The following is a 17835-nucleotide window of genomic DNA, read 5'->3' as shown; positions in this document are numbered from 1 at the left end:
TTGTCACTAGATCCCCCCCCCCCCCCCCCCCCCTCACTGCCATATATTTTTCTTAGTTTATTTTAACAGGGGTTTTTATCTTAGTCTTGATCTTTTTCTTTCTGGCATTGAGTGTGATTGGTCCTTGATATTTTGGTGTTTGTTGAAGGACAGTGTAAAGTGTCTGAGATTGCCATTTGAAAATGTGGTTTTGCAGTGATGAGGAACTGAGAGACATACTAGTGTGTGTGTTCTAGTGTTGGTTCTAGAATGTTTTCTCGTGTCGGTTCTAGAATGTGCTGTAGTGTCGGTTCAAGAATGTGCTCTAGAATAGGTTCTAGAATGTGCTCTGGTGTCGGTTCTAGAATATGCTCTAGTGTCGGTTCACTGTGTTCCAATGCGTGAACAGGCGTTTATGATGTGTAGTTGATTTGTCATCATTAAAGACAGACGTGAGAGAAATTCAAAAGAATCACTGTTTGCTAGTTTTTTTCCTGAATGAGTGAGTTTGTACTTACCAGTAATTGTTGGATATTGCTGTGCATCTTTTGTGGAACTCCTACAGTATATGGGTGTTGTTGTTGTTTATTTTAAAAATAGGGTGTGTCTATTCCACAGTAAGTAAGGGGTTTGTTTTGAAAAACGGCTGTTTTGTGTAGAGATGTAGATGGTACAGAGACGGTGTGTTGAGGGGTTGAAGAACCCAGAGGAACAGAATCAGGATCCACCCCCCCCCCCCCCCCCACACACATCACACATGCCATACCTCAAAACCCCCTGATGACACACACATCACACAGACCAATATAAACCTCTGACACACACACACACATCACACACACACAGACCAATATAAACCTCTGACACACACACCAATATAAACCTCTGACACACACACATCACACACACACACACCAATATAAACCTCTGACACACAGACACACACCAATATAAACCTCTGACACACACCACACCAAGCTGATACGTTGATCCCTCATGCCTCTTTTTTATTTATTTTTTCAAACAGGTTTTTTTATTTTATAGTATTCTAAAACACGTTTTTAAAATGTAAATTGTAATCAATGTGAGAGAAGAGAGAAGTTAAATCGATGTAACTCTCCTTATCCGTGTAGTGGCAGCTCTGGGGTTGTACATGGTGCTGTTGTAGGTGTGTGTGTGTGTTCGGCTGAGGTGAGATCTCATCGACTCTGTTCAACCTGTGATCTTTAACAGCCTCCTCCTCCTCCTCCTTTCGTTGAGAAGACACACCTCCCAGACGTGTGTAACCCTCTTCCTCTGTTATTTGAGGGGAAAACATGACAGTCGTCCTCTTAACCTTGACATTCCTGAGTTTCTTTGACAAGTTTTTTATTTTTATTTTTAGTTCTTGCCCGAACGGTTGTGAACTTGTTTTGTTATTTTATTTTAAAGAAAATGTTACATAAAAAAAACCTGGAGAAAAAAAATTCTACGGCCTTTTTTGGTTTTGTGTCTTTCATCTTGTAGTTGTGTTAAATATTGTCTTGAACTGAACTGCATTCAGACACAGCAGCCGTTAAATTCAACTGATTTTTACTGCTTCTACATTCACTTAATAAAGCATGAATAAAACAAACAAACAGTCCAACCAATAACTACACAATTATTTATTGGGTTAAAAATGTTTTAAAAAAAAAATGCATTACACTCATTTGACCAAAACTTTTAATAGGAAACCACAACAAGTCCCAACCCATAGTCATATTCACATCTCCACATGTTGATCCCACCCTGTAGGGAGATCTTCAACGGGCTAGGGAGGCTTCAGCCTGGTCCTTGTCGTACAGCGGAGAGGGGGGGAAGGGTGGAGGGGGGGCAGGGGTGTTCTTGGCAGGTTCTGTCAGTCCCATTCTGCGTCTCATCCATCCATTGGTAGGACTGGCAGACGAGCAGATTCTATAGCCGTTAACTCTGACACCAGTGTTTCAGAGCTGATAGGGGTGGGGGGGATGTTCTTGGCAGGTTCTGTCTGTCCCATTCTGCGTCTCATCCATCCATTGGTAGGACTGGCAGACGAACAGATTCGATTCGTTCCGGTTCCCACGGACCAACCAATCCGGCGCCGAGTCAGGAAGTCCAAGACTGAAGGAAGGGAGCACTGGTCCTTTTCCAACATCTCCAGTTCATCCATTGGCCATGAGAGGGCCGTGGTCTTCACTGGAGCGATTTAGAGAAGGGGCTTGACAGTGCATCGTGTCAGGGTGGGTTATCAAATGTTATGGGATGGTAGGTGGTATAGGGGAGATGTGGAGGATGGTAGGTGGTATAGGGGAGACGTTGAGGGTGGTAGGTGGTATAGGGGAGATGTTGAGGATGGTAGGTGGTATAGGGGAGATGTTGAGGATGGTAGGTGGTATAGGGGAGACGTTGAGGGTGGTAGGTGGTATAGGGGAGACGTTGAGGGTGGTAGGTGGTATAGGGGAGATGTTGAGGATGGTAGGTGGTATAGGGGAGATGTTGAGGATGGTAGGTGGTATAGGGGAGATGTTGAGGATGGTAGGTGGTATAGGGGAGATGTTGAGGGTGGTAGGTTGTATAGGAGAGGCGTCGAGGGTGGTATAGGGGAGACGTTGAGGATGGTAGGTGGTATAGGGGAGATGTTGAGGATGGTAGGTGGTATAGGGGAGATGTTGAGGGTGGTAGGTTGTATAGGAGAGGCGTCGAGGGTGGTATAGGGGAGACGTTGAGGATGGTAGGTGGTATAGGGGAGATGTTGAGGATGGTAGGTGGTATAGGGGAGATGTTGAGGATGGTAGGTGGTATAGGGGAGATGTTGAGGGTGGTAGGTTGTATAGGGGAGGCGTCGAGGGTGGTATAGGGGAGATGTTGAGGATGGTAGGTGGTATAGGGGAGATGTTGAGGATGGTAGGTGGTATAGGGGAGATGTTGAGGGTGGTAGGTTGTATAGGGGAGACGTTGAGGGTGGTAGGCGGTATAGGGGAGATGTTGAGGGTGGTAGGCGGTATAGGGGAGATGTTGGGGATGGTAGGTGGTATAGGGGAGATGTTGAGGATGGTAGGTGGTAGAGGGGAGATGTGGAGGATGGTAGGTGGTATGAGGGGAGACGTCAAGGGTGGTAGGCGGTATAGGGGAGATGTTGAGGATGGTAGGTGGTATAGGGGAGGAGTCGAGGGTGGTATAGGGGAGACGTCGAGGATGGTAGGTGGTATAGGGGAGATGTCGAGGATGGTAGGTGGTATAGGGGAGATGTCGAGGATGGTAGGTGGTATAGGGGAGGAGTCGAGGGTGGTATAGGGGAGATGTCGAGGATGGTAGGTGGTATAGGGGAGATGTCGAGGATGGTAGGTGGTATAGGGGAGACGTCGAGGGTGGTAGGTGGTATAGGGGAGACGTGGAGGATGGTAGGTGGTATAGGGGAGATGTTGAGGATGGTAGGTGGTATAGGGGAGGCGTCAAGGGTGGTATAGGGGAGACGTCGAGGATGGTAGGTGGTATAGGGGAGACGTCGAGGGTGGTAGGTGGTATAGGGGAGACGTGGAGGATGGTAGGTGGTATAGGGGTGACGTGGAGGATGGTAGGTGGTATAGGGGAGATGTGGAGGATGGTAGGTGGTATAGGGGAGATGTGGAGGGTGGTAGGTGGTATAGGGGAGATGTGGAGGGTGGTAGGTGGTATAGGGGAGATGTGGAGGATGGTAGGTGGTATAGGGGAGACGTGGAGGATGGTAGGTGGTATAGGGGAGATGTGGAGGATGGTAGGTGGTATAGGGGAGACGTGGAGGATGGTAGGTGGTATAGGGGAGATGTGGAGGATGGTAGGTGGTATAGGGGAGACGTTGGTAGGCGGTATAGGTGTTGAGGATGGTAGGTGGTATAGGGGAGACGTTGAGGGTGGTAGGCGTAACGAGGGAACCTATTCAGTAGGTAGGGTAGGTGAGGGTTGGAGTAGTGTAAATAAAACTGAATATTTTAAGAGATATTCAATGGGTTATGGAGAGGTGGCTCTGAGGTATAAAGACAGAAAAAGAGAGGTTATGTGTGTTTGATGCCTGAGAGAGAGAACGGTACATCTGGTAAGGAGTGGGATGTGTTAAAAAAAAAAAACATGGCCGATTCAGAAGAGACTGATGTTTCAGCAGTACTGGGACATGGTCAGGAGAGGAAATTAGAGAAGCCTGAGACCTAGAGAGAGGGAAGAGGATAAGGATGGCTAACTGGTATGGACTGGTAGGTAGCAGTCTAATGTGAGGACTGGTAGGTAGCAGTCTAATGTGAGGACTGGTAGGTAGCAGTCTAATGTGAGGACTGGTAGGTAGCAGTCTAATGTGAGGACTGGACTGGTAGGTAGCAGTCTAATGTGAGGACTGGACTGGTAGGTAGCTGTCTAATGTGAGGACTGGTAGGTAGATGTCTAATGTGAGGACTGGTCTGGTAGGTAGCTGTCTAATGTGAGGACTGGACTGGTAGGTAGCAGTCTAATGTGAGGACTGGACTGGTAGGCAGCAGTCTAATGTGAGGACTGGTAGGTAGCAGTCTAATGTGAGGACTGGACTGGTAGGTAGCAGTCTAATGTGAGGACTGGACTGGTAGGTAGCTGTCTAATGTGAGGACTGGTAGGTAGATGTCTAATGTGAGGACTGGATTGGTAGGTAGCTGTCTAATGTGAGGACTGGACTGGTAGGTAGCAGTCTAATGTGACGACTGGACTGGTAGGTAGCAGTCTAATGTGACGACTGGACTGGTAGGTAGCAGTCTAATGTGACGACTGGACTGGTAGGTAGCAGTCTAATGTGAGGACTGGACTGGTAGGTAGCTGTCTAATGTGAGGACTGGTAGGTAGCAGTCTAATGTGAGGACTGGACTGGTAGGTAGCTGTCTAATGTGAGGACTGGTAGGTAGCAGTCTAATGTGAGGACTGGACTGGTAGGTAGCTGTCTAATGTGAGGACTGGTAGGTAGCAGTCTAATGTGAGGACTGGTAGGTAGCAGTCTAATGTGAGGACTGGTAGGTAGCAGTCTAATGTGAGGACTGGTAGGTAGCAGTCTAATGTGAGGACTGGACTGGTAGGTAGCAGTCTAATGTGAGGACTGGTAGGTAGCAGTCTAATGTGAGGACTGGTAGGTAGCAGTCTAATGTGAGGACTGGACTTGTAGGTAGCTGTCTAATGTGAGGACTGGTCTGGTAGGTAGCTGTCTAATGTGAGGACTGGACTTGTAGGTAGCAGTCTAATGTGAGGACTGGACTGGTAGGTAGCTGTCTAATGTGAGGACTGGACTTGTAGGTAGCAGTCTAATGTGAGGACTGGACTGGTAGGTAGCTGTCTAATGTGAGGACTGGACTGGTAAGTAGCAGTCTAATGTGAGGACTGGTAGGTAGCTGTCTAATGTGAGGACTGGACTGGTAGGTAGCAGTCTAATGTGAGGACTGGACTGGTAGGTAGCAGTCTAATGTGAGGACTGGTAGGTAGCTGTCTAATGTGAGGACATAAAGTTCTGCTCTGTTCTTCATGTGGGATGGGTCTCACCTGGGAGGACATCCGGCTGAGAAGACCTGTCTGGCAATCTAGGCATACATGGTCAGCTGGAGCCACTGGACAATGAGGAGAGACATAGAGGGGTAGTATCAGTTAGGACATAGAGGGGTAGTATCAGTCAGGACATAGAGGGGTAGTATCAGTCAGGACATAGAGGGGTAGTATCAGTCAGGACATAGAGGGGTAGTATCAGTCAGGACATAGAGGGGTAGTATCAGTCAGGACATAGAGGGGTAGTATCAGTCAGGACATAGAGGGGTAGTATCAGTCAGGACATAGAGGGGTAGTATCAGTCAGGACATAGAGGGGTAGTATCAGTCAGGACATAGAGGGGTAGTATCAGTTAGGACATAGAGGAGAGACATAGAGCGGTAGTATCAGTCAGGACATAGAGGAGAGACAGAGAGGGGTAGTATCTGTTATGACATAAAGGAGAGACAGAGAGGGGTAGTATCTGTTATGACATAGAGGGGTAGTATCAGTCAGGACATAGAGGGGTAGTATCAGTCAGGACATAGAGGGGTAGTATCAGTCAGGACATAGAGGGGTAGTATCAGTCAGGACATAGAGGTTTATTATCAATCAGGACATAGAGGGGTAGTATCAGTCAGGACATAGAGGGGTAGTATCAGTCAGGACATATAGGGGTAGTATCAGTCAGGACATAGAGGAGAGACATAGAGGGGTAGTATCAGTCAGGACATAGAGGGGTAGTATCAGTCAGGACATAGAGGGGTAGTATCAGTCAGGACATAGAGGGGTAGTATCAGTTAGGACATAGAGGAGAGACACAGAGGGTTATTATCAATCAGGACATAGAGGGGTAGTATCAGTCAGGACATAGAGGGGTAGTATCAGTTAGGACATAGAGGAGAGACATAGAGGGGTAGTATCAGTCAGGACATAGAGGGGTAGTATCAGTCAGGACATAGAGGGGTACTATCAGTCAGGACATAGAGGGGTAGTATCAGTCAGGACATAGAGGAGAGACAGAGAGGGGTAGTATCTGTTATGACAGAGGAGAGACAGAGGGGTAGTATCAGTCAGGACATAGAGGGGTAGTATCAGTCAGGACATAGAGGGGTAGTATCAGTCAGGACATAGAGGGGTAGTATCAGTCAGGACATAGAGGGGTAGTATCAATCAGGACATAGAGGGGTAGTATCAGTCAGGACATAGAGGGGTAGTATCAGTTAGGACATAGAGGAGAGACATAGAGGGGTAGTATCAGTCAGGACATAGAGGGGTAGTATCAGTCAGGACATAGAGGGGTAGTATCAGTCAGTACATAGAGGGGTAGTATCAGTCAGGACATAGAGGGGTAGTATCAGTTAGGACATAGAGGAGAGACATAGAGGGTTATTATCAATCAGGACATAGAGGGGTAGTATCAGTTAGGACATATAGGGGGGGTAGTATCAGTCAGGACATAGAGGGGTAGTATCAGTCAGGACATAGAGGGTTGTTATCAATCAGGACATAGAGGGGTAGTATCAGTTAGGACATAGAGGAGAGACAGAGGGTTATTATCAATCAGGACATAGAGGGGTAGTATCAGTTAGGACATATAGGGGTAGTATCTGTTAGCGTGCTGACACACGTCTTCTGTCAACACAGCCCCTAAGGCGTGGTAGTAACATCATGTCATTCATCATCAGACTGTGTATCATTAGCATTAGCAGCTTACCTCCAAGACACTAAGTCTGATCATACCATCCTGATCAACAGCCTGGAACGCCCCTGTAAACAAAAACCCCATTTCATCAATCAATCAATAAAACATGAACATGACCAGACAGAATACTAAGGTGAAGAGCGTGTGGGACTTACTGAACATGGCTTCGAGCCGGACCAGACAGAATACTAAGATGAAGAGCGTGCGTGCGACTTACTGAACATGGCTTCTAGCCGGACCAGACAGAATACTAAGGTGAAGAGCGTGCGTGCGACTTACTGAACATGGCTTCTAGCCGGACCAGACAGAATACTAAGGTGAAGAGCGTGCGTGCGACTTACTGAACATGGCTTCCAGAATACTAAGGTGAAGAGCGTGCGTGCGACTTACTGAACATGGCTTCTAGCCGGACCAGACAGAATACTAAGGTGAAGAGCGTGCGTGCGACTTACTGAACATGGCTTCTAGCCGGACCAGACAGAATACTAAGGTGAAGAGCGTGCGTGCGACTTACTGAACATGGCTTCGAGCCGGACCAGACAGCTGATGAAGCTGTCAAAGTCAATGTTCATACCCTCGTTGGCGTAACGCATGGTGATGATGTCATACAGCTGGTTGTTGAGACGGAAGCCTGAACGGGACACAAGGACACAATAACTGAGTGGTGACAAGACTGTAAAATATATTGGATGTGGAGTGGATGGAGTCCGTTATCAGGCGGCCATTTAACGATAATTCTAGGGTCTGGATACATTTACTCTTGACTTTTAAATGACCTCTAACAATGTCACAGATGTTCTTGAACACTTTTCTTACCTCGTCCCTCGGACTTGAATTCCTGGCTCATAGACCCTGGTAACATTGCGCAACAAAGTGGGACTTTGGGTGTGGTTAAAATAGAGGCTGGAGAGCGCTATATATGCTGAGTTTAATTCACTGAAAACAAACTTTAGTGATACCAAAAAAAAAAAACGATTTTGTCCAAGAAATGCGGCTAAATATCATGTGGCTGTGCTTGGTACTGATTTCTATGTGTTTGGGTTGCAAGTAAAGGACAATTGGGAACTCGCTCTACTTGTCGACTAGTTGAACTCCGAATGCTCTTATCTTTCCCTTTAACAGAAGGGTCGATGGCTCTCAGAGCTTTTACTTTTTTGGTTTCATAAGCTAGCTCAAGCATTTTAGCTACGGGTAGGCAGCCTTACTTCCTCACATGGGCAACAATGAACGACCTAAGTTTAGCTAGCTAGTTAACGTGAGCCTACCGGGCTACATATTGAACTTCGATCGTCTCAGGCCAGTGGCACAATATATAAATGTATGGTTAGATCAGACTCGCTGTCGTAATCATTGGCGACGATTTAAGTCAAAATCACAAATCCAAATCCCCGTTTCCATGCATGGTTTAGGAAAGGGCCGATTTAGCAAGCTAACTACTGCAGGACAACAACGCCAGCAGACCAAAAACAGACGTTTTTCTGACAATGATAACGTTTTGCTCCGGGCGTGATTTGATTGGTGTGAAGCCAAATCCAAACTGGCCTCCCTTGGGGGTGTTTTGCTGCGCCAGGACAACCCACAGTTGAGCTCAGCTCAATGCTGATTGGCTAATTATTATTTTATTTTTTTTATCAAGGGAGGTCAAATGCTTGCTGGCATCAATCAATCAAATTCTACAGAAGCAACATGTCATACTCTTTCATTCCAGACAGCATCCGTTACATGGTCTACACATACTGAGACAGCATCAGTTACATGGTCTACACATACTGAGACAGCATCAGTTACATGGTCTACACATACTGAGACAGCATCAGTTACATGGTCTACACATACTGAGACAGCATCAGTTACATGGTCTACACATACTGAGACAGCATCAGATACATGGTCTACACATACTGAGACAGAGAGGTGCTGTTTCACTGTCCAGACAGCATCAGAGAGGTGCTGTTTCACTGTCCAGACAGCATCAGATACATGGTCTACACATACTGAGACAGAGAGGTGCTGTTTCACTGTCCAGACAGCATCAGATACATGGTCTACACATACTGAGACAGAGAGATGCTGTTTCACTGTCCAGACAGAATCAGATACATGGTCTACACATACTGAGACAGAGGGGTGCTGTTTCACTGTCCAGACAGCATCAGAGAGGTGCTGTTTCACTGTCCAGACAGCATCAGATACATGGTCTACACATACTGAGACAGAGAGATGCTGTTTCACTGTCCAGACAGCATCAGATACATGGTCTACACATACTGAGACAGAGAGGTGCTGTTTCACTGTCCAGACAGCATCAGTTACATGGTCTACACATACTGAGACAGAGGGGTGTTGTTTCACTGCCCAGACAGCATCAGATACATGGTCTACACATACTGAGACAGCATCAGATACATGGTCTCCACATACTGAGACAGAGAGGTGCTGTTTCACTGTCCAGACAGCATCAGTTACATGGTCTACACATACTGAGACAGCAGGATACATGGTGTGCTGTTTCACTGTCCAGACAGCATCAGATACATGGTCTACAGACATATTTTCTGAGACAGCATCAGATACATGGTCTACACATACTGAGACAGAGGGGTGCTGTTTCACTGTCCAGACAGCATCATAGAGGTGCTGTTTCACTGTCCAGACAGCATCAGATACATGGTCTACACATACTGAGACAGAGGGGTGCTGTTTCACTGTCCAGACAGCATCAGATGCTGTTTCACTGTCCATCAGAAACATGGTCTACACATACAGACATACTGTCCAGACAGCATCAGAAACATGGTCTACACATACTGCATTTTCACTGTCCAGACAGCTGGTCTACAAACAGCAGAGAGGTGCTGTTTCACTGTCCAGACAGCATCAGATACATGGTCTACACATACTGAGACAGAGAGGTGCATTTTCACTGTCCAGACAGCTGTCCAAACAGCATCAGATACATGGTCTACACATACTGACTGACACAGAGGGGTGCTGTTTCCCTCGCTCGGATGATTTCTCTGGTGAGATTCAGCGACTTGCGAAATTGATTGAACATTAAAAAAAAAAATAAAAACAGAGACGAAAGTTAAATTTATTTTATAATTTTAATGTTTTTATTGGTCAAATGTTTGGATAAGCCTGGCTTCCCTTGGCTTCCCATGGCTTCCCCTGGCTTCCCTTGGCTTCCCTTATAAATACACGCCACTGGTTCGGGCATATCAAGTTATGTGAGACCAGTTAGATGGCTGCTACTTTTCAGACTACGTTTCTATTCAGGGTGACTGAACTGAGCCAAACAGCATTGTGTCGACTTGGCTGCCCGAGCCATGGATAACATTTTTAAAAGCCCAGCAACAACATATAATGTTAGCAAAATAGCTAACTAGCTAATGTTAGCATGCTAGCTACCTAAACTGACAGCTGTCAGTTCCCTATTTGTTGATGTTTGTCCACTCACAACGTTCCATCCCCCTAATCTCGTGAATATGTACGAGTAGCTTGCGTCATTCTTCGGAGGTGGAAGTGAAATAAGCATTTCCGCTCTTGGGCAGGAATTACGTGGAAATAGGGTCTGCATTGATCTCTGGTGGGTGCCTTTTTTAAATCACTTGTGCCTCTCGCTCTTTAAACTATGTAGGGCGGAGGTTCTAAGGCTGGTGATGGACTGAGAGATGAGCCAATTAAAACCGGGTGGCAAGTCCCGTTGTGAGGCGTTGAGAAAACCAGACATCTCGACAGAGAGAGCCCGGCTGGTGGTCGAGACTAACAGTTTTCTTCCTTCTAGAAGTATCTACCGTAACATCACCTCGATGCTCTGGATCCTTTCCAGACAGAGGACCCTTTTTATTATACAGTTCATTCGGAAAGTATTCAGACCCCTATTTTCACATGATGTTACGTTACAGACTTATTCTAAAAATTGCGAAAACAGGTTTTTAGACATTTTTGCAAATGTATTAAAAAAAAAAAAAAATATATATATATATATATATATATATATATATATATATATATATATATATATATATATATATATATATATATATACTTACATAATAAGTATTCAAACCTTTTGCTAACGAGACTTGAAATTGAACTCGGGTGTATCCTGTCTACATTGATCATCCTTTATGTTTCTACAACTTGATTGGAGGCCACCTGTGGTAAATTCATTTGATTGGACATGATTTGGAAAGGCACACACCTGTCTATATAAGATCCCACAGTTGACAGTGCATGTCAGAGCAAAAACCAAGCCACGAGGTTGAAGGAATTGTCCTTAGAGCTCCGAAACAGGATTGTGCCAAGCTACAGATCTGGGGAAGGGTACCAAAACATTTCTGCTGCATTGAAGGTCCCCAAGAACACAGTGATCTCCATTATTCTTAAATGGAAGAAATTTGGAACCACCAAGACTCTTCCTAGCTCTGGCCACCCAGCCAAACTGAGCAATCAGGGGAGAACGGCCTTTGTCAGGGAGGTGACCAAGAACCTGATGGGCACTCTGACAGAGCTCCAGAGTTCCTCTGTGGAGATGGGAGAACATTCCAGAAGGACAACCAGCTCTGCAGCACCACCAATCAGGCCTTCATGGTAGATTGGCCAGACGGAAGCCACTCCTCAGTAAAAGGCACATGACACGTCTGAAGGAAACCTGGCACCATCCCTACGGTGAAGCATGGTGCTGGCAGCATCATGCTGTGGGGATCCTAGTCAGGATTGAGGGAAAGATGAACGAAGCAAAGTACAGAGAGATCCTTGATGAAAACCTGCTCCAGAGCGCCCAGGACCTCAGACTGTGGTGAAAGTTCACCTTCCAAATACAGGTGTGCCAAGCTTGTAGGGTCATACCCAAAAAGACTTGAGGATGTAATCGCTGCCAAAGGTGCTTCAACGATGAACTGAGTAAAGGTTCTGAACACTTATGTAAATGTGATATCTTATTTTTTATTCATTTGCGAAAATGTCTAAAAACCTGTTTGCTTCGTCATTATAGGGTATTGTGATGTCATTATGGGGTATTGTGATGTCATTATGGGGTATTGTGTGTAGATTGATGAGGGGGGAAAAAACGAATCGATTTTAGAATAAGGCTGTAACGTAACAAAGTGTGAAAAATGTGGAGGGGTCTGAATACCTTCCGAATACACTGTATATCTACTGTAGTACTCAAGGTTAAGAACTTAACTTCATTGCTGAGAGTGTTCTGGAACGTAAAGGGTATAAATCACCATATGAAGATAAATAAAAATGATATCCTTCCTGGAAAGGAGAGGGCGGTTATTTGCTTTCTATAGGGCTGGGGTGGAAAAAATACCCAACTGTCATACTTGAGTAAAAGTAAACAGGAAATTATTCAAATAAAAGTTAAAAATGTACTACTCGAGTAAAAGTCTAAATGTATTTTGTTTTAAATATACTTAACTATCAAAAGTAAATTGAATTGCTAAAATATACTTAAGTAGTACAAGTGTAAGCATTTGTGTTTAGTGAGTCTGCCAGATCAGAGGCAGTAGGGATGACCAGGGATGTTCTCTTGATAAGTGTGTGAATTGGATAATTTTCCTGTCCTGGTTAGCATTTTTATTTTAAAAATGTCACCTTTATTTATCCAGGTAGGCCAGTTGAGAACAAGTTCTCATTCACAACTGCGACACAAACAACACAGAGTTACACATGGAATAAACAAACATACAGTCAAGAGTACAATAGAAAAAAGTATATATACAGTGTGTGAAAATTCAAAATGTAACGAGTACTTTTGGGTGTCAGGGAAAATGTATGGAGTAAAAAGTACATTATTTTCTTTAGTAATGTAGTGAAGTAAAAGTTGTCATAAATAGTAAAGTACAGATAACCCCCAAAAAACACCTAAGTAAAAATACTTGAAAGTACTACTTAAATACTTTACATCACTGCTATAGGGGACATGTCTTTCCATCTTGTTGTAGATGCCGAAACAGGGATACGAGCTGTTCTATTCTATTGCATCTGGTAACTAACCTGCATCGTTGATGGCATTTCTCATCTCGTAGCTGTTGATCATACCAGCCTGGTCCGAGCTGTAGTGTCTAAAGATCCCCTGAGAAACAGAGCATTTATTAAATCTACTAATCTGACCCTATTTACAGTGTCATTTGGAGAGGAGATAAACCCTGTATTCTGAAGAAGAAGAAGAAGATGATGAAGAAGAGCATTCTCACCTGCCACTGTTTGATCTTGTTCCAGAGATGTCTGAACTCCTGCAGGCTGAGTCTGCCAGTCCCGTCCATCTAGACATTAGCTTTAGTTAAGACCACAGTGACGGACGTCAACATGGAACACTTTACAATCACTTCCTGTTCAACGAAGTCACTTCCTGGTTGTTACATTAGTAACCTCCATGACCTCGGTAACACCCATGACCCATGACCCCGGTAACACCCATGACCTCGGGCACGTGCTACTGAGAACTACTGCAGTAAAAGGTGAACTTGGCCCTGATGTTTGTCCACCGTAGGCCCTGTCTGTGATACCAACCGGCTGTGCTCTCTCTAGATAATTCAGACCTCTCATGGGGACCCACAACTGCTGCTTGTTCTACATGTATTGTATCTGACAACACAACCTGACCCGTGGGGACCCACAACTGCTGCTTGTTCTACATGTATTGTATCTGACAAAACAACCTGACCCGGGCGGGTCTCTATCTACAGACAACACAACCTGACCCGGGTCTGACAACACAACCTGACCCAGACAGGTCTCTATCTACAGACAACACAACCTGACCCGGGTCTGACAACACAACCTGACCCAGACAGGTCTCTATCTACAGACAACACAACCTGACCCGGTCTGACAACACAACCTGACCCGGACGGGTCTCTATCTACAGACAACACAACCTGACCCGGGTCTGACAACACAACCTGACCCGGACGGGTCTCTATCTACAGACAACACAACCTGACCCGAGTCTGACAACACAACCTGACCCGGGCGGGTCTCTATCTACAGACAACACAACCTGACCCGGACGGGTCTCTATCTACAGACACCACAACCTGACCTGGGAGGGTCTCTATCTACAGACAACACAACCTGACCTGGGAGGGTCTCTATCTACAGACAACACAACCTGACCTGGGTCTGACAACACAACCTGTCCCGGACGGGTCTCTATCTACAGACAACACAACCTGACCCGGACGGGTCTCTGTCTACAGACAACACAACCTGACCCGGATGGATCTCTATCTACAGACAACACAACCTGACCCGGGCGGGTCTGACAACACCACAACCTGACCCGGAGGGTCTCTATCTACAGACAACACAACCTGACCCGGGTCTGACAACACAACCTGACCCGGGTCTCTATCTACAGACAACACAACCTGACCCGGGAGGGTCTCTATCTACAGACAACACAACCTGACCCGGGTCTGACAACACAACCTGACCCGGGCGGGTCTCTATCTACAGACACCACAACCTGACCCAGGCGGGTCTCTATCTACAGACACCACAACCTGACCCGGGCGGGTCTTTGTCTACAGACAACACAACCTGACCCAGGCGGGTCTCTCTCTACAGACACCACAACCTGACCCAGGCGGGTCTCTATCTACAGACAACACAACCTGACCCGGACGGGTCTCTATCTACAGACAACACAACCTGACCCGGGTCTGACAACACAACCTGACCCGGACGGGTCTCTATCTACAGACAACACAACCTGACCCGAGTCTGACAACACAACCTGACCCGGGTCTGACAACACAACCTGACCCAGACAGGTCTCTATCTACAGACAACACAACCTGACCCGGTCTGACAACACAACCTGACCCGGACGGGTCTCTATCTACAGACAACACAACCTGACCCGGGTCTGACAACACAACCTGACCCGGACGGGTCTCTATCTACAGACAACACAACCTGACCCGAGTCTGACAACACAACCTGACCCGGGCGGGTCTCTATCTACAGACAACACAACCTGACCCAGGCGGGTCTCTATCTACAGACACCACAACCTGACCTGGGAGGGTCTCTATCTACAGACAACACAACCTGACCTGGGTCTGACAACACAACCTGACCCGGACGGGTCTCTGTCTACAGACAACACAACCTGACCCGGGCGGGTCTGACAACACAACCTGACCCGGCGGGTCTCTATCTACAGACAACACAACCTGACCCGGGAGGGTCTCTATCTACAGACAACACAACCTGACCCGGGTCTGACAACACAACCTGACCCGGATGGGTCTCTATCTACAGACAACACAACCTGACCCGGGCGGGTCTGACAACACCACAACCTGACCCGGGAGGGTCTCTATCTACAGACAACACAACCTGACCCGGGTCTGACAACACAACCTGACCCGGACGGGTCTCTATCTACAGACAACACAACCTGACCCGGGAGGGTCTCTATCTACAGACAACACAACCTGACCCGGGTCTGACAACACAACCTGACCCGGGCGGGTCTCTATCTACAGACACCACAACCTGACCCAGGCGGGTCTCTATCTACAGACAACACAACCTGACCCGGACGGGTCTCTATCTACAGACAACACAACCTGACCCAGGCGGGTCTCTCTCTACAGACACCACAACCTGACCCAGGCGTGTCTCTATCCTTTATTTAACCAGGCAACACAACCTGACGGCCGGACAGTGGGTCTAACTGCCTGTTCACAGAACAACACAACCTGACCCAGAACGCTCTAACCACTAGGCTACCCTGCCGCCTCTACAGACACCACAACCTGACCCGGGCAGGTCTCTCTCTACAGACACCACAGATACAGAGGATACGTCCACGAGTGCAATCATGCTCCTGCAGCACTCCAGGCTAAAACCCTCTGTGTTCAGGTCCTTATCTGTGGAAGAGTGAGATAGAGATACTGTAACTAATCAACCAATCACTAACAAACCCTAACTCAGTTGAATCAGGTGTCAGTGCAGGGCTAATCTGTTATTGGCAGACTACGCAAACATAAATGGGGCCTTGTTGAAGCCCTTCTCTAGTGATGCAGACGATGACTGTAATGTGAAGTTTTAGGATGTTTCTTAATATGCATGCGAATTGGAGCACACAACGGTCGGGGTACGAGTCCAGATCAAAGTATTCCGAATTGGAGCACACAACGGTCGGGGTACGAGTCCAGATCAAAGTATTCCGAAATGGAGCACACAACGGTCGGGGTACGAGCCGAAACGGAGCACGGAGGGCCCTTCTCAGATGCGTACTTGGTTTGCATACATTGACGCAATCTTCGACTGAAATATTCCCAGGATTGTTGACATAATGTAATGGAACCACATAAAAAAAAAAAACGAAACATTTCCTGAAAAAATAAATGGCGACTGGTTTTGAGCTGAAGCGAAAGAAAGTTAAAACTCTAACTTCAGAATGAAAAGTTGTCCATTCACATTAATAAATTGCATACAACGATAGTTTATCTTTAATACGTTAATAAATACATAATGTTTAGCTGCCTACAATACCAACTGTAGTGTCGTAGATCGCTGGCTAACTGACGAAGAATTGATAGCTAGCTAGCTACCCACAAAAAATCTTAAGCTAATTTTGGCCATCTACCTTGCATAATAACATTAGTTTTTAGTTTTGGGTCCTTTTTTTTACATGTAAAACTAGCTGGATTTATACGATTCACATATAGCTTGCTGATAATTATGAAGTAAAACTTTAGGTATATCTTGTTTTGTCTGTTTTGGTCAAAGGTAACGTTAATGCATTATAACGTTAGCACAGAGTGCTTCTCAAATGTGACATTTTATCCGTTTTCCACACTATCGTCCTCACAAGAATGTACTCAGGAGAACCTCCTAGGAGAATGTACTCAAGAGAACCTCCTCGGAGAACGTACTCAGGAGAACCTCCTTGGAGAACGTACTCAAGAGAACCTCCTCGGAGAACGTCCTCGAAGAACGTACTCAAGAGAACGGACTCAGGAGAACCTCCTCGGAGAACGGACTCAAGAGATCCTCCTCGGAGAACGTACTCAAGAGACCTGACTCAGGAGAACCTCCTCGGAGAACGGACTCAAGAGATCCTCCTCGAAGAACCTCCTCGAAGAACGTACTCAAGAGAACCTCCTCGGAGAACGAACTCGGAGCATAAGCGTGTGGAGTACGGTTGTATGCATATTGAGAAACACGCTTAGTCTTACGTTTGGAGACAACCCTGTTGAGGACATTCTTCAGCTCGTTGGCGGTAACTTCCATTTCCTGTGAGAGAGGAGAAAGCGGGAGAAGGACATATGGACTCACCTGAGTGTGTATCTGGACACTTCTAACATTTTAAAAATGAACATTGTTAATGTTTCAATGCCAGTAGTTATTTGTGTTTATCTTTTGATGTCTGAAAGCCTCCTCACCTGATACATAGAACCTCATCAAATTCATTTGTTAACCAGATCTGAGTTCAAATAGTTTTTTTAAACATTTTTGTTAATACTTAAATCATTTGATTGAGCCATTCATTTCACCTACAGGACAGGTATACAGGAGGCCTGACAACAGGAGGCCTGACACCAGGCAAGCTCAGTCAAATGTTGAACCCAGGTCTGATGACAACAGGACAGGTATACAGGAGGCCTGACAACAGCAGGACA

At 46.1% G+C, this 17835-nt stretch overlaps 1 protein-coding gene across 1 annotated transcript in view; it reads right to left on the bottom strand.

Annotated features, from left to right (window-relative positions):
- Positions 1-3890: 3890 nt before the first annotated feature.
- The window catches only part of LOC139383298 (calpain-3-like), a 45713-nt gene continuing 31768 nt past the window's right edge, over positions 3891-17835 (bottom strand). Inside the window, exons 15-22 of the mRNA XM_071127762.1 lie at positions 17392-17449; positions 16013-16077; positions 13390-13458; positions 13190-13268; positions 7701-7817; positions 7199-7251; positions 5503-5567; positions 3891-4160 (exon numbers count right to left, since the gene is read on the bottom strand). Of these exons, the coding sequence (XP_070983863.1) occupies positions 5541-5567; positions 7199-7251; positions 7701-7817; positions 13190-13268; positions 13390-13458; positions 16013-16077; positions 17392-17449 (468 nt within the window). The 3' untranslated portion in view covers positions 3891-4160; positions 5503-5540. The remainder of the gene's footprint in view (positions 4161-5502; positions 5568-7198; positions 7252-7700; positions 7818-13189; positions 13269-13389; positions 13459-16012; positions 16078-17391; positions 17450-17835) is intronic.

This window comes from Oncorhynchus clarkii, chromosome 25, assembly GCF_045791955.1.
Source record: "Oncorhynchus clarkii lewisi isolate Uvic-CL-2024 chromosome 25, UVic_Ocla_1.0, whole genome shotgun sequence".
NCBI lineage: Eukaryota > Metazoa > Chordata > Actinopteri > Salmoniformes > Salmonidae > Oncorhynchus > Oncorhynchus clarkii.
The sequence above is the reverse complement of the archived record's forward strand: the minus strand, read 5'-3'. Positions and strand labels throughout refer to the sequence as shown.